The following is a 19,743-nucleotide window of genomic DNA, read 5'->3' as shown; positions in this document are numbered from 1 at the left end:
ATTTCTCTTCCCATCCTCTTTTCTGTTTCGGGCATGCGTATCGTATCCTTTGTCTTCCCTTCTTGAACTTATCCATTTCATGTATTATTCACTAAAGAATCAGCAGTGAAATGCCAATGTTGATTTTTAAAGCGTTGTCTTTCAGTTTTAAGGTCAACATCAGTGCACAACTGAGAGGGCTTAGGACTTGCTGATCCACCTCAGTCTTCACTCTTTTCCTTGCTCATCCTGAGAGATAAAGTAGTGTGGTTTAGGTGAGGGCCTGGAAACTTGCTTTGCTGAAACGGAGCAGGAATTTTGCAGAACCTGAGTGTGCCCACATACATGGATGGGCTACTGGCATGAATAGCTGGGGCAGGCAAAATGTTTTCATCATTTATTTTCTATCATACCTTGGGTTGGATTTCTCAAAGTAACACTTCCCCTCCCTTCCACCTTCATTGGAGTCCGTTCAGAATAATTCTGTTTAACAGGCAGTGAGGTTTGCTTCCACTCGGCCTGCTGCAAAACCAGCTGGAGCACAGGATATTTTTCCCAAGTACTGCTGTATTGTCCCCTGTGAACTAAGATGGCATTGAAAGAGGCTGACATCCCATTTACCCCTCCATTCATTGGTCTACATATCCTCTCTTTTGCAGGGGTCAGCTTTTTCTCTTAAAATACTTGCAGTTCCAGTACTTAAAAATACTTGACTAGGTGTCAAGTGGGCAGCTGTCTGTGGCCTATTCTGAGGTCTGTTACATCAGTGGAAGGCATGATTAAAATCCTTTGCACCACATCCCTGGCATTCCTTCATGCAATGTGATTTGGTGGAGAGGGGTGGGAGGGAATTCACACCTTCCCACTCGCCCTCCTCTCAGTATTCTCTAGCTCTCTTCTCTGGAGCCATGCAGTCGACAGACCATTCTAGCTATGTGGCAGGGCTGTGAAAGATGGGGATACCTGGCTTTCTCTTTCTTTTGCCTGTCCCTCTACTTGTTTTGGCTACCTTTCTGTTTGATCTTTTGCTTTGCTTGCAAGGTTTCCCAGACACCAGTTGTGTAGAGAAAAACATCAGGCCAAGTCAGGCAACTCAGGTGTGAAATACATTTTAATTGAGTTTAGGGTTCTGTAGTTTGTCTGTTGCTCGGCTGAGCGTGGGTTGTCCAGAAGGCAAAGCAGACATTATGGGTGGAGGACAGGGTGAAGGAGAGCAGGAGAGAAGGAAACAGAGAGAAAAAGGTCAAGAGAAGCAAATGAAAGCATGTGTTTGTTTACAACTGTGTCTTAATACACTCCCCATGCTACTATGCACTGACCCACAATACCCCACAGAACTGCTTAATCCAGAGACTGACAGCACACATACACCGAGTGACTGAAAGTGGTGCAGTTCAACGCTAAGCTGCTGACAAGCACAGCTCAATACAACACAACACTCAGAGTGGAATGAAGAGACACTTGGGTCCCGTCACAGCTCAGTGCAAACATACCTGGGGCAAAATGACAGTGTAGGCCAGTACACATGCGCCTATACACATGCACAACGAGAGCCACTGGCAACACTCATCCAAACACAGCTACAGATGCAACACTTGTCCAAACACACCAGCCAACGCGCTTATGTTCACTGCACATGTTTCGGCATACAACATAAACACACCAGGCGGCAGGCTCCCATAGTCTAATATGTGAACAAAGTGACTCAGGCATGGTCCCTGCGCAAAAACAGAAGACACAAAATGCCTAGATTTAGAAATGCTTATGACCCCAAAGGAAGGGAGAGAGGGTAGGCCTCACTTTCATCCTTCACCTGGATACATCTAGCCAGACAGACCTGAACTCATGGGGATTTGAGGTAAGAGTGGCAGGTGGCAGAGGGGAAAGAAAGAGCAGAAAAGGGAGCAGTGGAGAGAAGAGGGCTTCAGAGACTGTGACTTGGGAAAGAGCAGCAGGGTGGTGGTGCCCTGGGGACAATGTTCAAAGAACACTTGGATTGCGAAAGTTATGTCCAGCAAAGCGTGCTTCATCACCAAGCTCTTCCTCAATCCTGCAGAAGAGAGAGACAGCAAACATTAGACCCTTCTGTGAGGGAGCATCAGAGGCACCAGAGGACCTGAGATGCAGTGCATCAGCCAGCAAGCTGAAATGGGATAGAGGAGCTCTGCTCCTTCCAGCTGCTGTGCATGAGGGTGCTGCCCCATCATGCCAAGGAGTAGGGAAGGGGTCTGCTCCAGAGATGTGCCTGGGATCCAATTCTTGGGTCTGGGCCCTGTTTTCATAATGTTTCCCCCACAAACCCCATCTACCCTTGGGCTCTCAATTTCTCCCATGCCAGTTAGTTGCTTCTCTATTCTCTCTTATGTGTTCCCATCCTTGGAACCCCTTACCTCATGAGCTGGTTGTATTTTGCCAGGCGTTCAGACCTGCAGGGAGCACCCGTCTTTATCTGTAAAGTATTCCACATAATGAACACTGTAATACACTATTATGACTTGCACCAGTTTCCCCATGGGGGGGGGGGGGTGTCTGTCTTCACACCCTTCTTATTTTCCTCTTCAAAAGTTGTCCATAGCCTGGGTTTCACCTACCTGCCCAGTGCATAGTCCCACAACCAGATCAGCAATGAAGGTGTCTTCAGTCTCTCCAGATCGGTGGCTCACCATCACACCCCAGCCATTCTCCTGGGCCAACTTACATCTGCGAGGAGCAAGAAATGCAATCAGTAGCTCCTCCTGTAACTACTACCTGCACAGGGTGAGATCCAGGCATCCTCTCTTCCCACTCTCAGCATCCTACACTCTTGTGGAGACAAAGATGATTTTGTCCAATGGATCGTGCTAGACCCTGCTGTGGTTCAGCACCAACCCTTCCCCTCTTATAGGACAGCAGGGACAGCGGGATGGACTCACGCTTGAATGGCCTCTGTGACAGATCCAATCTGGTTGACTTTGAGCAGGAGACAGTTGCAGGCCTTCTCTTCAACAGCTCGCTCAATGCGCTTGGGATTTGTCACCGTCAAGTCGTCTCCCACTATCTGAATTCCCACATTGGCTGTGAACTTGGACCAAGCTTCCCAGTCATCTTGGTCAAAGGGATCCTCGATGGAGACCACTGAAGGGAAAACAGAAGAAGCCTGAGTCAAAGCTGCTTTCTTTCCCACCCCCAAAACACAGAGGGGATGTACCTGTTAGGTATGCAATACCAGTGCTGATTCCCCACTGCCAAGCACAGCAGCTCACCTGGATAATCACGTACAAAGCTTTGGTAGAGGTCACCAAGCTCATCTGCAGAAATGTAGCGGCTTGGGTCATCTGGGGACTTGAAGTCCAAGTCATATTTGCCATCACAGTAGAACTCAGAGGCTGCCACATCCATACCAATGACGATCTTGTCTGTGTAGCCAGCCTTGTCAATAGCTTCCTTGAGGAGTTCCAGAGCTGGGAAGAGGAGAGTTGCAGTCAGGAGAGTCAGTCCATGCAAAGAACTCTGACTTTCACTGGGAACTCAGGCAGTATCACAGATGTTCCACTGGGATGATCCTGAGAGCAGGAGCAGCTGAGAGAGGCTGACAGTGGGATGGGAGAGGAAGAAGGGAGGCCAGAGGCTGTGGAGGCCATATCCAAAGGAATGAGAAGAAATCAAAAAACAGTCCCACAGCTCAGTGACAGCTTAGAGCAAGGCCTTGGGGATGTCTGGACATGCATGAAAGATTTGTATGGACAGGCTGTGAAAAGGACGAGACCCCTGGGGGGAAGGAAACCATCTCCTAACACAGGAGGTCACTGACCTCAAGGCATGATGTTTTGAACCAAAGTTGGGGGAATGCTGTGACCTGGGAGTAGAAAGGCCTCAGTCACAGCATTGCAGGCAGGGTTATCCCATCTCTGCATGGCTCTCACCTTCACTATTTTCCAGGATGTTGGGGGCAAAGCCTCCCTCATCACCCACATTGGTGGCGTCTTTGCCATACTTCTCCTTGATGACACTCTTTAGGTTATGATAGACTTCAGCCCCAATGCGCATTGCATCACGGAAGCTTTCAGCTCCCACAGGCAGGATCATGAACTCCTGCATGGCCAGTTTGTTCCCTGCATGGGAACCTCCGTTGATCACATTGAAAGCCTGGAAGAGTCCAAAAGAGAATCAGAGCTGACAGTACCCATCTTGGCACCAGCTTGAGGAGGCTCTTGGATGGGTCACTGTGTCCATTTGTAATATACCACATCCACAGGGTAACATAGTACATCTGATGTACTATGCAGTGCATCAAAGCAAAGGCCCAAATAGCCTGGGGTCCTCTCTCCAACCGTGGCACAAAGCAAATGGTTGGAGAGGACTTTCCCAGCTATTTACCTCTCAGAGATCTCCCAAGGTGGATATGTTTATCTGTGCATTCAGTAATGCTAGGTCAATCTCTCTTCCAGGACCTTCTCTGTTTTCCCCTTGACCACATGAAAATTTTAGCATCCACAACACCCTTTGGCAAAGAGTTCCACGGGGCAGCTACTCCTAGCGTGAAGACCCACCTTCTCTTCTTTTGAACTGTGCCTCTAGTGGGTTCACATGATGCCCTCTAGTTCTTGTGCTGAGAGCGAACAGTTGATTCCCAACCAACCCCCACCACAACTTCTACCATATCCTCCTAAGTCCCCTCTTTTCCAGTTTGAAACATCCTACTTTACATAGCTCTTTCTTCTACAAAAGCTGCTCTATGCCTTTAATCAGTCTCCTTACCCTTTTCTGTGTCTTTTCCAGTTCCCTTCTACCCTTGTGGAGATTGGGAGGGGAGAACTTCATGCACTACTCAGGGTGTGGGCATTTTGTTCTCAGTCTTTCTCAAATCTTAGGCCTTGGTTTGCTTTCTTGACCACTACAGTGCATTCAGATGGTGTTTCAGTCCTATATCCCTTCCTTCTCTCCCTCCCAATACACTCTTTGAAGTTTCTTTTGAAGTTTCTGAATTTGGATGTCAGGGATGGAGGAGCCTTACTGGCACGGGAAGGATGAGATCAGAGTTGCCGGCCAGGTCAGCAATGTGCCGATACAGGGGAACGTCCTTCTCTGCAGCTCCCGCCTTGCACACAGCCAGTGAAACTCCCAGGATAGCATTGGCACCAAACTTGGCTGTAGGCAAAACCAAAAAGGAATGAAGCCTCTCAAACACCTCCCTTCTGCCCGGCAGTTCCCCTTGCCAACCCAGCCTTGGGCTCACACATGCTCTGACAGCCCTGCTAATGCCCCCTACTCCACCTTTGCAGCCTCCCTCCACCCTCTCATAGTATTCACTTTCCAGACCAAAAAAGAATGAATTACATTTGTTCTCTGTGCCGTCCATCTCAAGCATCATATTGTCTATCTTCTCTTGATCTACCACAGAGAGGCCCTGCAAGAAGAAATAGCTCCTAAGAAGGGGAGCTTGAAAAGAATTGCTAGCTCTGGTATGTGAGAAAGGAAGCATTGATGGAGAAGCTGGGGGGACTGGGACTTCTTTGGCTTGTGGAGGAATATATACACACAAAGCTTGGAATTCAGTCCCTTGGTATATAGTCAAGTTATGTAGCCATGGCAGTGTGACTGCAGTGCAGTGTAGATATACCCGAGCTGGATTAGGGGTCAGTGACAGCCCAGGCAAGGCCACACAGAGCTCAGGAAATTACTCACTCAAGGATTTGCCCAGCCTTTTGGCAGCTTCTAGGGAGCTTTGTGGTGGTATGGCTACAGAGACACTACAAGTGTGCAGATATGAGCTGGATGGAGCAATCCCTGGGAGCAAGGTGGAGAGCAGGATTAAGCCCAGAACAGGGAGCCTCCACCAGGCCATGTGTTTTCAAGGGTGGAGTGAGTTGGTCTCTCAGCCTGACTCCTCAGGGAGGTACACACTGGTGTGGGCTGTAGTTGGTGTAGCGTGTAGCTCCAGTTCAGCTCTCTTCAGAGCAACTGGAATCACTCTGTTCCAGGTCTTCATCAGTAAATTGGTTACAGATGTGTCACCACCACTATGCAAGGACACAAACTGTGCTGTGGGGGCTTCCAGACCTTGCACAGATGTGGTCATTGCTCTACCACACCATGAATGCTGGAGGGAGAGGGGATGAGAAGAATGGGCGCAAGTCCGGAGACATGTGGATGAGATTTATGTAGTGCTTAAGAAGGAGCACATCTGAAATAGGGATAGAGCCCTACAGTGAGCATCAAGGTGACTGATTAGATGGTAGAGATGCTGCAATGGAGCCAGTAGGGTTAATTCTTTTCCACTCTGCGGACACATACACGCGTGGAGGCACAGGAGGGGTGTGCCCAAGTTGTCAGAGAACATCACTGTGTCTATTAGCCCAGTAAAAAAAAAAGAGGCAGAAACAGAGATAAGGGGGAAAGAGAGAGAGCAGAGTAAATGTCCAATAAGGGAGAATAAAGAGAAATCCTTACAGAGCCCACGAGAGCTGGTGTGAAAGTGCTGTTGATATGATCCACGGCCTGCAGGACCCCTAAAGAAGGGAAGAGAGAAAGAGAGAGAGAGAGAGAGCGTGAGGCAAAGAAAAGAATAGAGAAAGGGAGAGAGAGGAGCAATACAGCAGGACTGAGAGAAGGAGACAGCAAGAGAAAGTCAAGGCCTGATCTTTTAATGCTAACTCTATGCCTTTGGGGTCTCACTGAGGTCAGCAGAATAACATCCACGTTACATTAGTGGATGAGTGAGACCCTCCAGTGGATCCCCATGCACACGCAACCCCAGGATGGGGGTGTGGGAGCAGGCACCTCCCCACCTTTTCCAAGGAACCGTGACTTGTCATTATCTCGTAGCTCCAGTGCTTCATAGATCCCAGTGGATGCACCGCTGGGGACTGCTGCTCGAAACAGGCCTGAGAGATAGCAAAACACAGGTGTGAGAAGAGTGGAAGATAAAGAGGAAGGAAAGCTCTCATGCATCTGCTTCTATTTTACTCTCATGGGAAAGAATATGGTAACCAATTGTGCAAACACATGGCCCCAGTGGCTGGCCACTCATGGCTGGTCCTCTTAGAGGCAGAAAACCCAACTGACAGAAACAAATCCATCCATGGCCAAAAGCTTTGAGGCACAGAGCTTGGAAAGCCTGAATCTCAGCCACAAAGAAACCCACATCAGTCCCAGAATTACGAATGACACGTGCATGTCTGTCTGCTGAGCTCTTGTCCTGGCACCCCTGCCTGCCCCCTGCTGCAAGCAGGCTGAATCACAGCTGCCAAAGATTTCCTCCCCTTCTGATTGGGGCTGGCTTTTTTGCCTCTCTGAAGAAAGAAGAGAAAGGACCAGTAAAGTCCCTTTTCCGGCCACTCACAGCTCCTCACCCCTTTCAGCCCATGTGCATATGCACATGCACATGCAGCTCTTCTAGCTGAGAGGTACAGACATACATGCCTGCACAGAGGACTCAGGGACAAACCTTCCCACAACATCATGATGTACTTCCAACCTCACAGGACAAAAACCACAGCTGCAGGAGGGCATTGCATGCATAGAACAAGGAGATGCATATGCTTATGTTAATGAAACTTTCAGGCCCTGCTACTATGAGACACATAGCTCAAGTCATACACACAGCACTCAGCTGTTTCATTGTGATTTCCCATCAACACCTATTGCAGAGCTCACGATGAGACAGAACACACTTCTGAGATTCACTAGAGAAATCACATGTGGCCAGACATGAATACCAGCATCTTCCACTCTGGGTAGAGGGGAAGAGACCTTTGAAATGGAAACGAGCAGGGCAGCAGGCACCTCCTCACTGGGGGCTGCAGATGCAGAGGGTGATTTACCAGCCCTATGTACAAAGGTGCTGAACACATGTACAGTCAGAGCCACAGACAAACCACAGGCAGAGATCAGAAGAGCTGCCATTTTTCCTGGCTTGCTGTTTGCCAGATGTTCACTAGAAAGTTTATACTGGAAGTTTATACTCCGTGCTCTAGGCAGGCTGCTATATAGCTGCCAAGTTGCTATAGAGATCCAGCTCCTCCAGCATAGGTAGGAGTTCCCTTCTCACAACTCATCCTCTCCCACCTACCTTTGTGTGTGTACAGGTCCACCTCAACAGTGGGATTCCCACGAGAATCCAGGATCTCTCGGGCATGGATCTTCTCAATCGACATGATGAATCTTTGGAGAGAGGAGAGGAGAGGAGAGGGAAGAGAAAAGAGAAGAGAAAAGAGAAGAGAAGAGAAGAGAAGAGAAGAGAAGAGAAGAGAAGAGAAGAGAAGAGAAGAGAAGAGAAGAGAAGAAAGAGGGAGGGGGGAGGAGAAGGAAGAGAAAAAGGGAGACGGAGGGGAAAGGGGAAGGAAAGGAAAGAGAGAGAGGGAGAGGGAGGATGCCTGGTTCTGCACCACTCTGAGAGACCTCCCAGATGTGGTGCCCTTCTCATTTCCAAAACAGACACTGCCAGAGAGAAGGGAGCTCAAGAAAGGTATTTTAGGAGCTGGAGCTAAAGCTATTGGCTCGAGGAAGTTCAGACTGAAGGAGAGATGTGAAAATTGCTATCCAAAGTCCAAGATCTGGGAATGGAGTGTTTATTTCAATCTACTCTGTGCTTTCACCACAGATGAGAGACTGGGAGCTCTGGGAGCTCTCTCCCTCTCTCCCAGAGCTGCAGCTGAGTGTTCTCCCCTTCCTTCTCAAGCCCCCAAGGTGGATCAGGATAGGCAGGGATCCAGAGGGTGTCACAGCAGCTGCAAGCAGTGGAAAGGGATGGATCAGCTGGTGTGGCTGAGAGGTGCCCGCAGGCCCAGCAGCGGCTCCCAGCACCTCCTCCTCCAGCAGAGCCTCCCAGAGCCAGCAAGGACGCAGCTGCTGAACACCACAGCATCCCCTCACAGCCCCAGCACAGCAGTCGCTTTGGTCTGGGCCACTCCAGGGCTGGTGGGGCCCCTTGTGCCCTCCCCAGCCCACAGCATGGGGGGCCGAGCGGACGCTTCTCCCCCCGCTCTCCAGACCCAGCTCCACAGCAAGCTGCACTACTCAGCCTCCCTGCCACCCTTGAGAGTCACTGCTGGAGCCACTGCCAGGGTGCAGGGCAGCGGGGGGGGAGGAGGGCTGCACCAAGGTGAGGGAGCATAGAGGAGGCCAGGAACCTGAGAAGCCATTTTACTACAGGCCGCAATGCTTAAAACATGGAAGAAATAGCTCTGCAGACGGGGAGGGAAACATGGCCCTGCCCAGATACAGAGGACTGATCCCAGCCTCTGAATCTGCCCCTCTGCACATGGCATAGGAAAATACATGAGGCTGGGAGGTATCTCTCTATCTAATAAGTAGGGGAGAGAAGGAAATTTGGCATTTTGGATGCACCTAGTTAAACCTGAAGTAGAAAACAGGCTTGTGGGTGGGGACAGCAGTTTGAAAGTGCTTCTCTGGCTGCAATCTGCTTTCTGGGGGTGGGGTGGGGGAGTCCAAAATACTCTCCCCTGCCTCAGTCCACCTTCTTATTCCCACAGATTGGCCTTGTATGTCATGTCTGCCCTCCCCCCCCACCCCCCACCCCGCCACCAGCCAGCCGTGGGGCTGTGCAACACTGGGGAGCTCTTGATCCCATTGCCTCTGGCTAATGGAAATCACACGGATGTGGGGAAATCACTTTGCGCTGAAGTTTCAGCAAAAGCTTCCAGTAGTGGGGAGCTGCAGTCAGTGAAACCAGGACTCCCTGGAGTCCAGGCAGGGCCCTCCACCATGTCCATCTGGGCTGGGATCCCCCATCAGCCACCTTGGCAGTGCTCCTCACGCCATCTGGCACACGCTGTGGGAACTTCCCCCAGAGCAGTGCCCGTGCTGCTGTGAGCTTCCTTTGCAGGAGTGCCTTGGCCATGCCCCAACAGCCTCCGCAGAGGAGAGAACAGGACCCTGTTAAAGTGATCTTTGGCACAGCAGGGACCTGACAACAAGCTCTGTGCCAGATGCAGTGCCCCTCCTGCTTATGTGCTCACGCTGCCTGTGGCCACATCCTTCTGCCCATGTCCACCTGCCCCGTTGGGACCACTCTTGAGGAAGCCAAATGACAAGCACAAATCCAGCCTGGCCCACCCCACCCCATTGCTCACTTGATCTCTTCTCCCCTCTAGCTCTTTCCACCCTTTTCTCTACTCATGCTTCTTCCCCTTGTCCCCCTCTGTTTGCCCTCCTTTGCACAGCATGAAGGACCATGCTGAAATCCCTGGCATCAGCTGCACTGTCCTGAAAGCAGGTCAAAGGCGGATAAGCTGGGATAAGGGATTGGGACAGAGCGGTAGTTGAGAACCCGTTGACTGCAGTGAGGAGGGGGAGCAGCCAGACTGGAACCTGGCAGCCTCCCTTGGGCAGAGGCTGGGCAGGGCACCACTGGGAGACTCACACTGCTGCAGTGCCTTCCTGTGGGCATTGCTTTGTGACAGTGCACGTCGCCAGGGCACTGGCTTGCTGAAGTTCATGCTGCAGCAGTTTCCCCCCCCCTCCCTGCTGAGCAGGCCAGCATTGCAAAGACCTTTCCTCCATGCCACAGCCAGCAGTCCTGTGTCCCGGGGACCTGGTGCTGCTGCAATTCCCCCAAGCTGGGCGCTGCTCTCAGGAAGCCCTCACTGCTGCAGTGTCGTGGCTGATGTAGCTATCACTTGCTTGACTGTCACTTCCTCTCCCTGCTGCTCTCCTCCTCCTGTGTGGCATGGGGCTGTGAAAGATAAGAAAACATCCCCTCTCCTCCTCCCTCCCTCTCTCTGCGATCTGGCTGAGTTCCTGTATTTATGACACCACCTGGGGGGACTGGTCTGCTCCCAGATTGGGTCCTTTCCCCAGCAATGCCCAAACTGAATTCTCCCTCCTTCCCTACTACCAACCCCTCCCCCAAGTAAAGCTCCATCCCACATCTTCCCTGCAATGCCCTTGGGAACACAACCCATGTTTATTGGTTGCCCCCCTCCTGAAATTCAAATCTGAAATGACGCCTGACAGGGTAGGGAAGCAAGGAGTACCTGCAATTAAAATACGAAAAGTGAGGGGAGGGGGGAGAAAAAAGAAGTGGGAGGAGCAGGGGAAGGAAGTGAGAGGAGTGTGGTTGTTTAACGCCACTCACCCTGGTCCTTCTCTGCAGGGACCCAAGTGTGTGGGGGGTTTGGAGGGCACAGGGTGGGGAGCACAGAAATGCATGCAGTGAGGGTGGGGGGATGCTGGCCATGGGGAGACACTTACCTTCCTAGGGCAGGGGTGAACGAGAGATTGAGAAAGTGCTGGTAGAAAGGAGAGGAGAACGAAGCTGAGGAGGGATGCAGGACCTCAAGGGGAGATGATGTGTCCTCTAAGCCAACGGCGGCAGCGGCAGCAGCAGGATGGAGACGCCCCTGATAGGGCCGGGACAGCAGCATGTGACCCAGAGCTGCGACGAGTCAGGATTTAGCAAAGCTTTGCAAACAGCACGTAGAGGATGGAGAGAGAAAGAGAGACAGACAGACAGGGGATAGACACAGACAGACGAGGGTAAGAGAGCCAGGGAATAGGAGTGGGTGTGCAGAATAAACAATTCCAGTCACTCCAGACTCATTAATTATTTTTATTCAAATCAAAAAATCTTGCAGGAGTTTTGGGAGCCATAAATAAAACCACACAACCTACAACTCTCCCCTTTTCCCCAGGGCCTTCTGAGAGTAGAGTGTGTGTGCAGTGACTGCAAGAGCCCTGCAGTTCCTCAGGATAGCTTCCAGGACCAAGGTGGGTAACCCTCCTCTTTTCTCCAGGCAAAAAGGTGAAGGTGGGTTTGGCACATGCAGACACCTGGAGCTCTTGCTTTCCCTGCCACATACATGCCAGCAATGGGAGGGCATCTCCATATCATGAGGGGCTCGGGGAACAGGTGGTAAAACCAAGGGTCACTCAGTCACATCACCATCAGCAGATCCCTCCATTTCCTGAAGAATAAAAGAGGGAGAAGTTAAATGACTCCATGCCCTACTGTTTTTCCTCTCTCTCACTCCTGCTACTAGGGTTGGAAATGGCAGTAGGGTTGTGATGCTGGGCTGTGTCTGTTGCAGGCCTCCCTGCCCTTGTGACTGGCTTCCCTCAGCCTTTTCCTCCTCTAACCTAGAACAGTAGACTCTTGACTGACAAGTCTGACGTCTCTCTTTCCCTTCACTTTCTTCTCCTCCCCATGCCATTCTCACCTGTTCTTCCTCCTGCCTTTGCTGCCGGATTTTGTTTGCCTCTGCCCGCTCATCTTCCTCAAAGAATTCTTTGTCAAGGCGCTCCAAGTGGGGCAGGAGGACCAGGACCTCCATCCGGTAATCGGCCTCATCAGAGCATGGATTGTCCAACAGTACCAGTGCCCGCAGCATGGGGAGCGCCTGTAGCTTTGCCACCTCCTGAAGGCTACTGATCCCATTGCTCCTTAAGAGGAGGGAGCACAGTGGGCAGGGAGAGAGAGGTAAATATAAGTAGCAAGGTCCCTTCAGAACAGTAAGCTGACAACACAGATAAAGCAAAACTTAGCAGCATGACAGACCATAGACCTTAGACCATGGACCTGTGATAGACCACAGATCTGTACAGAGCTCCCTAAACTGAGGGACAAAAAGAACATTTCCTCTGGATTTCTCTGTGCTTAAGGAGTCCATTGAATTATCTGGTTTAGCCATACCACTGTATGGCAAATGCCTAGAAAAAAAGGATACTTATGTTTATGGCCAGGACACAGAGAAAGTGGAGAGGGATCCAAAGAAGTTTTGGCAACAAATAAAAAGTATGAGGTGGGGTCTGAGAGTGACTGGAGGGGTAGATCTCTTCCAAGAAGCCCAGGAAAAGTCCCGGCTGTGATACCCCTAGACAGCTGAACCCTGGACACAAGTTAAGAGCTGTAAAGGCCAATCAATTCCTATCAGGGCTTCAACTCCCAAAGAAACCAGAAAATCCTAAAGACACAAATGGGAATACAGCCTGTTGAGGGTTTTTTCTGGTCCTGGTACAGAGCAGGGAGGACCCACCGTAAATTGAGGTACTGCAGGCACTTCATGGTACTACAGAATCCATCCAGGGTTTCAAGCTGGTTGTCACGCAGGTGCAGAGTTGTGAGCTGTCCTAGGCCCTCAAGGCCTTCAAGGCTGCTAATGGCATTCTGGGCCTGAGCACCAGGGAGGCAGGAAGAGAGAAGGAAAAGGAGGGAGACACAGGGGAGGGAAGCAATTATTTCTGATCTTTAAAGCTCTTTCTACCCTTCAGACTCCCTATCACCCTTAATGCACCCTTTTCTGAAGTGGGGCATGGCACATGTAACATTGCAGGAAGGAGGCTATGTAGTAGTGAAGAACAGGATAGCCAGAAGCCAGTGAGGCTGGAGTGGAAATCCCAGAGGAAATTTTAGAGATGGAGGATGGAATACCTCAAGAATTTATTGCAACTCTAGGCTGTGCACCTTGGTTCAGGATCTTCAATGCCTATTAGACTCACGGAAAGATTTAGATGGAGAGGGACCTCTGGAGGTCTCTAGCCCAACACCCTGCTCACAACAAGGTTAACTCCAAAGCTAGATAAGGTTGTTCAGAACCTAGCCAAAAAGAGTTCTAAATATTCAGGTTCAAGGACCAAAAGTTTTCTGAAAAAGTTTCCTGGAGCATCACTCAGTGATTGAGACAAAACCACCCCAGATGAATAATGCCTACACAGCCTTTAGTTATGCTGGGATGTACCATGATCCAGACTAACTAGAGCATGCACTCTTCAGTCATCTACTCTACTGCCAGCACAGCATCACCTTCCACAGTCGTGTCTAATCTGAGTCCTTAAGGCCTCAGAGAGAAACACTATGGAGAGGAAAGCATGGGTCTGAGCATAAAACAGAAGTGTGTTCGAAGAATGGATCACCAGCTCTTCTCAACCACATAGTCGACATAGTCTAGGGATCTTCTAGTGTCAGCTGCTTTTCCTGTGGGGGAAATCTACCTCCAGGAATTTTCCTCTTCTGCTCCTCTAGGCTGATCTAAAAGCAGGCTGGATGTTCTTGAGAGAGGTTGCAGGAGGATGGGGGTTGTTTGTTTAACTTTAAGCATTTACTGGTATAATCTTTGTTATCCATCCATAAGCACACCTTCTTGCAACAAATCTGACAATCTTGTGACAGGAAGAATGTTGTTCTATTAGTTTGAGATTCCCCAACATTGAATTGAATTCACTTCACCGTGTTTCAAGCTATAAGATGGGGAAACCTGAAGTTCTTAAATTTGGCAATAGATTCACAGAAAGAATTAGGCTGGAAAGGACCTCTAGAGGTCTCTTGTCCAACCTCCCTCTCCCCCTCCCCTCCCCCCCCCCCCCCCCAAGCAGGGCTAACACCAAAGCTAGATCAGGCTGCTTAGGGCCTTGTGCAGTCAAGTTTGGAAAATCCCCGGAAATTACATGCTCTCCCCTGCATACACCAGCCTGACACTGAGCAGGACTTCCCCTGCAATTGTGGCTCAGGGCTGCAGTCTCTAAGCGTGCAGATACCTGAAGGGGAAAGAGGGAGAGGTTCTGCTGTGTTCTTGGTTCCTTGCTGGTACCCAGACAGTGAGGTGGACAATGCCCAAGTCAGATAAAAAGAGCAAAGGCTGAACTGTTGGGATATGACACCAGTTTGGGACAGGGTCTCTCAGGAAAAGGACATTTTGTAGAGGAAGGAGGACTTTAAGGGAAACTGGCCAAGGAAGAGCATGAATTGGATGGGCCAGGTAAAGAGGGTAAGATAATGAGAAAAAGAGGAAAATCTGATTTAGCAAAAGGCAGTGTGAACAGATTTAAAAGCCAGGAAGGATTAGTAGATTAAACCCTAGAGGAAACTAGGAGCTGGTGAGGGAATTAGGGTGGGGAGCTCACAGACCACTAGTCTGTAAAATGCATAGTAACCTACTATTGCTCTCACTTTTTCCATTACATCAGTGTAAAAAGTTTTAAAGGCTCTGGCCCTGCAAGTACCAACAGGATAATGCAGAAGGGATTTTTTTTCTTTTTTTTTTTTTTCCTAAATCAACATTCATTATGACTCCTTTAATTAAATGACTGCATCATCACCTTACCTTACGTACCAGTTCTTCACATAGATGTGAGGCCACCATCTCTTACAGAAAGCTATCTCAGTATGTTGCACATTGTTTCCTCCCTGCTGCTTGTATACCTGACCTTGCTCTAACTGGCTTTTGTCACCACTACTGCATAAAAAACAGGAAGTAACACAGCCCTACTAACAGCAGCATCCTTATCTTCAAACGGATACTGTCTGAAATGCCACATGGTACACAACCAGCTCCTAGTTTTCCTGCTAGTGGGTGTAGCTTTATTAATGCTAAATTTCATTTGCAACTGTGTCATATATTAAACAAATTTGATTCAGTTCCTTTAAATTGACCTTTAAATTCCTATTGCATGAGTGCCTTGAAGACTGTCCTTGCAGCATCAGCTTCATCTTCCCATGGCTCAATTAATATGGGAATCTTTATACAAAACGTTACTACTCCCTTTGCACCATCTGAGCAGACAATGTGGAAGGATCTGCCCCAAAGAAGTGATTTTGTTCTCTGAAAACTGTTCCTCTCTCAGGCTGAGAAGACTGAACGGAGCAGGCTAGCATGGAAATTATGCTGCTTTGAAGGGGACAACATCTCCCCTCTTCCCACTGACTGAAGGCACCAGGCTGTGCAGCATCTCTGTCCCGCTCCCCAAGCTGGTTGATCCCTTACCAGATATAGGTTCTTGAGCTTGGGAAGGTTGAGCCCTGCTGTGCTCTCTAGCTTATTTCCTCGCAGCTCCAGGATATGCAGGCTGAACAATTGTCCTTGACTCAGGCCCAGCGCTGTCTTGATTTTATTTCCTGAGTGCCAGAGGAGGAAGAAGCAACAAGGGAGTTAATCCCACCCAAAGAGAGCTTCCTATCTACACAAGAATGAAGAGAGGTGGTCTGTATCACCTTTAAGGCTGAGGTTGGCTAAGCGGGGGTGAGTAATGCCCTCCATATCCTTGATACGGTTGTGAGCAAAGCTGATGATCTGGAGGTAGGGCAGTTCCTGCATGCAGGCACTGGTAAGCAGATTCCCATCCACCTTCAGCCAAAGCAGGTGAGTTAGGCTGCTCAGTGGAGACAAGTCTTGCAGCTTGTTCTCTGACAAATCCACATACCGCAGGTGAATGTAGCATTGGAGGAGGCTGATGTCTGTCAAGTGCCTATGGGAGGGAGAAGGTGAATAGAACACCTCTCACACTCCTCCCTGGCCACTGGCTTTCAGTTTGCCCCTCACCACTGCCAGAGGAAGGGCATCCTCCTCTCCCCCTTCCCTTCTGTCCTGAAAAACTTTGCTGGAGAGAAGGAAAAGGCAAGCAATAGGAACAGGCTGAATATTTTGTAAACAAGGCTGAATGGTAAGAGGAGACCTGATTTCCTGGGACAGGGAGTACTTCTTCCCACTGAACTGTAACTATCAGGAGAGAGCAGAACCAGAGTGGAAAAGAGGATGAACTTTGGAAATGGGTCTGCTACACAGTAGTGGTAATACCAAGGACTGTATGGAAGGACCTTCCTAGCAGGAAGAGCCCAGTCTAGATATCTAGAAGGCTGGTGAAAGACACAGTCTCACTGAGGCCTGTTAGGTGTAGGTTTATTTGGGTGGGCTGATGGAGCTGAGGCTCCAAACTATGCCAAGGACATTGCTGCATGGTGCTCACAGGTGCAGAGGTTAAAGCTGAGCAGTTATCAGGAGAGATGCTCAATGGATATTCCTAGAGATGACTTTGGGGAGCTCACCCTGTTCAAGTCCCTTCTAGGGGACCACAGTCTAGAGGAATGGACATGCTAGGCACCCCTCAGTCTTCAGGAATGCTGATGCTCCCAGCAGTGTGCATGGCTATGTCGTAGGGGGTCCCTAGCTCAGGGCTGATATTGGACAGGCTCTCCTGAGACACAGACTGGAAATGAGGCAGCCAGAGAAGGCGCCCTTGCAAATGCTCCTGCACCATGGGGCCATCACCAGTGATCAGGAGCTGGCTGGTGCAGCTGCTTAGAGCAGGGGGCCATGACTACACACATCCATGGGGAGGAGGAGAAGAAGGAGGAGGAGGAGGAGGAGGAGGAGGAGGAGGAAGAGGACTCCTTCTACTGGAGCATGGTTTGCACACTCACTTCTCCTTTGCTTCAAACTTCACATAGGCATGAGCCAGGCCATTGCCAGTTTTACACAGGAGAGAGAGGCCCTCCTTCAGGTTCTCCTCCATCAGGGGACACGGGACCAGGACCTGCGAGAGAGGGCGAGAGAGCAAAACACAGATGTTTGAAACGACAGTCGGGAGAGATGTCAAGGGCCAGTTGCCCCCATCCCTCCCAGCCTTGGCACCTGTCTCCCTCACCTGTTCCTCCTCCTGCTCCAACAGCACCTTCTCTTCCTCATCTTCCTCTTCCTCCCCCTCCTGCTCCAGAACATCGTACCCACCACCCTGCTCTTCATCCACCATCTTCACGGACTCCCGCTCCGACCTGCAGCAAAGCCTCTCTGGGAGAGGGCCTCCCCCCCCGGGCTGAGCCCTGAGCCCCGCCACCCCACCGGCGCCGCCTGGCTCCCGACCCGCGCCAGCCTCGATCCGGGCCGCGCCGAGCCTCCCCCCGCCCCCTCCCCCGCAAGGAAGGGCCGCCCTCCCCGCGGCGTGGCGCGGCGCGGTGCCCGCACACCGCTGCCATGGAAACGGGGGAGGCGGTGGCAGCCGCAGCAGCGGCCGCTGCTGAGAGGAGCCCGGGGTGGGACCGGGAGGGCCGGGGCGAGCGTGAGCCCTGGGGGAGCGGCGGGGCGGGGGGCGAGGCCGGGCCGCGCTGCTCTGTCACCCCCGGGATCGACAGTTCAGGGCAGGTGGAAAAGCCCCTGAAGGTCGATCGGCTGGTCTCCCTGCGTCCAGGCAACAACGAGCACCCTGAGGCCACGCTGACAGATGTCTGGCCACTCGCTCCGGAAACTTCTGGGGACAGGGGGAGTGCCAATGCTTAGGTCGCTGTTAGCTAGAAAAAAAAAGTGTTCCTAATATATTCCTGATATTTTCTTCGCTACGTTTTTTATTGTTTATTCCTTCTTCTGCCTTTGGCGGATGTGCAAAACAGTTGATTGCTGCTTCCTTACATCTATGAGAAGACACTTAACACATCCTCAGCCAGACTTTGTTTTCTTCAGCTGCACAAATCTAATTCTCAGACTTTCCTCAAAGATCTTTTTTTTTTCTCTTGCTAGTGTTATCCTTCAGAGCATCTCCACCAAATCTATATCTTTCTGCTGCCCCAAACAGGGCAAATATGAAATCCAAAATATCATCAGTTCCCAGTAGAGCAAAACAAACAAACAAACAAACAAACAAAAACAGCCCAACTAAACAAACAAAAAAGACTTTCCATATTTTACAGACAGTGTTCCAGTTAATACAAGCCAGAATGACCTCTCCATTTTCTGCAGCAACATTCACATTGCCGATTTGCATTTTACTGGTAATCCAAGCTGCTTGCAGTTTCTTTTTTCCTCATCCTGCAGGCAATATTCCTCCAAGTTGATTGTTGGCTTTAGCTTGCTGCTCTAACTACATTGGCTTGTCATTTGGGGTATTAAATTCCATTTGTAAAGTTCAGAGGATGTCTCTCCTTTATCAGCATCATTTTGTGGTCTTATCCTACTTTCCTTAATGCTCCCAGACTGTCCCAGCTTGGTAACATCCACAAGTGTTATGAGCATATTCAGAAAATTGTAGGATAACTTAGGTGGGAAGGGACCTCTGGATGTCCCACCTTCTCAGAATGGGGCCAACTTCAATGATAGATCAGGGTGGTGGTCATTCAAGTTTTGAATATCTCCAAGGAAAGATAGTCCCTCTGGCAAATTCGTAATTAAAATGTTGAGTAGAATTAGACTTGGGTTCTCTGTGTAACCTCACATGAAATGATCTCCCAGATGGCAGGAAGTGGCTTTGGAGCATCGTTTCCTAACCTGTTACGTATCTTCTCCATGCAGACAAACCGCCAAGCTCAGGAGCTCAAGAGCGCTGGACGTGAAGCCTAGTGGGCTTTGACAGCAGGGCCGTGCCCTGCGATTGCAGTGGGGCACCCTCACAGCTCCATGTTTACAAGTTGGGAAAATGCTTATGACAAGTCTAAGCTCTGCTCAAAGTCGATGACCGCCAGCATTTTTGTGCCTGGTACCAAAGTACAAGGCTCTGTTTCCTTTCTCTCTGGTGCACTTTGCTCTTTTGCAGCCCCTGGGTAGTGCCTCTGTTAGATAAGCTCTACACTGGCGTACTGCCTCTCTTGCATCTGCTGATCTAAATGGAGCGCAATGCACTACTGTCAGGCATTGAGTCCCATGCTTTTGCAGCTCATGCATCAGCTGTCACTCTGACCACAAAGTTCTCCTGTGCTCAGGGTCACGTCAACAGCTTATTAACAGTGTTTGTCATCAGTTTTTCCCCTTCCTTCCACTATCACTGGTTGACTCCCCAACTATGATTTCTTCCCCTGTGCTCCACTGACCCCATCTGAATTCATTCCCCAGTTATTAACTTGCACATCATGTGTTTTTTCCATCATAGCAACAGGAAAAAAAAATGCAGAAAGCATTCTAGCCGTTCTCTTGTCTATGTTTTCTAATGCTTTAAAGACCCCTTCAGAGACTCCTCAGAATTGGTGCTGAAATAAAAGTGATCACATGCTTTTCTTTCCATTCCTGTCTCTTTCCTTTATGCTGAAGAATGGACAGAAAGAAGATATATGTGCCTGCATGCACATGTGTT

At 50.0% G+C, this 19,743-nt stretch overlaps 2 protein-coding genes across 6 annotated transcripts; both read right to left on the bottom strand.

The window, feature by feature from the left end:
* Positions 1–1,072: 1,072 nt before the first annotated feature.
* ENO2 (enolase 2) lies at positions 1,073–11,284 on the bottom strand. 4 transcript variants are annotated; one of them, XM_013958052.2, is made up of 12 exons: positions 11,173–11,284; positions 8,030–8,121; positions 6,747–6,842; positions 6,409–6,467; positions 5,296–5,365; positions 4,973–5,106; positions 3,882–4,104; positions 3,222–3,419; positions 2,892–3,093; positions 2,571–2,679; positions 2,370–2,428; positions 1,073–2,029 (listed from the first exon to the last, which is right to left on the bottom strand). In XM_013958052.2, exons 2-12 carry the CDS (start codon positions 8,112–8,114, stop codon positions 1,960–1,962), a joined length of 1,305 nt encoding a protein of 434 aa, XP_013813506.1. In that variant the 5' UTR covers positions 8,115–8,121; positions 11,173–11,284; the 3' UTR covers positions 1,073–1,959. The 4 variants fall into 4 exon arrangements, with proteins under 4 accessions (XP_013813506.1, XP_067159225.1, XP_013813505.1 ...); XM_067303124.1 differs by lacking the exon at positions 6,409–6,467; XM_013958051.1 differs by lacking the exons at positions 5,296–5,365; positions 6,409–6,467.
* Positions 11,285–11,515: 231 nt separating this feature from the next.
* LRRC23 (leucine rich repeat containing 23) lies at positions 11,516–17,528 on the bottom strand. Of its 2 annotated transcripts, none has more exons than XM_067303160.1 (7): positions 17,335–17,528; positions 17,111–17,223; positions 15,905–16,158; positions 15,678–15,808; positions 12,954–13,090; positions 12,138–12,357; positions 11,516–11,885 (listed from the first exon to the last, which is right to left on the bottom strand). In XM_067303160.1, exons 1-7 carry the CDS (start codon positions 17,437–17,439, stop codon positions 11,847–11,849), a joined length of 999 nt encoding a protein of 332 aa, XP_067159261.1. In that variant the 5' UTR covers positions 17,440–17,528; the 3' UTR covers positions 11,516–11,846. The 2 variants fall into 2 exon arrangements, with proteins under 2 accessions (XP_067159261.1, XP_067159254.1); XM_067303153.1 differs by having other exon boundaries at positions 12,138–12,360; positions 17,335–17,527.
* Between the last annotated feature and the right edge of the window lie 2,215 nt (positions 17,529–19,743).

Source organism: Apteryx mantelli, chromosome 1 (genome assembly GCF_036417845.1).
Source record: "Apteryx mantelli isolate bAptMan1 chromosome 1, bAptMan1.hap1, whole genome shotgun sequence".
NCBI classification, from domain to species: domain Eukaryota; kingdom Metazoa; phylum Chordata; class Aves; order Apterygiformes; family Apterygidae; genus Apteryx; species Apteryx mantelli.
The sequence above is the reverse complement of the archived record's forward strand: the minus strand, read 5'-3'. Positions and strand labels throughout refer to the sequence as shown.

Bases quoted from the DNA above. Each gene is read 5' to 3' on its own strand.
- ENO2 (XM_013958052.2), bottom strand. From the start codon at position 8,114: ATGTCGATTGAGAAGATCCATGCCCGAGAGATCCTGGATTCTCGTGGG. The intron at 6,843-8,029 runs GTAGGTGGGAGA...GCTATCTCTCAG, and splicing joins GGACCTGTACACACACAAAG to GCCTGTTTCGAGCAGCAGTC. The intron at 3,420-3,881 runs GTGAGAGCCATG...TCCTCTTCCCAG, and splicing joins CATCCTGGAAAATAGTGAAG to CTCTGGAACTCCTCAAGGAA.
- LRRC23 (XM_067303153.1), bottom strand. From the start codon at position 17,439: ATGGTGGATGAAGAGCAGGGTGGTGGGTACGATGTTCTGGAGCAGGAG. The intron at 17,224-17,334 runs GTGAGGGAGACA...CCTCTCTCGCAG, and splicing joins TGGAGCAGGAGGAGGAACAG to GTCCTGGTCCCGTGTCCCCT. The intron at 15,809-15,904 runs GTGATACAGACC...TCTGGCACTCAG, and splicing joins AGCCAACCTCAGCCTTAAAG to GAAATAAAATCAAGACAGCG.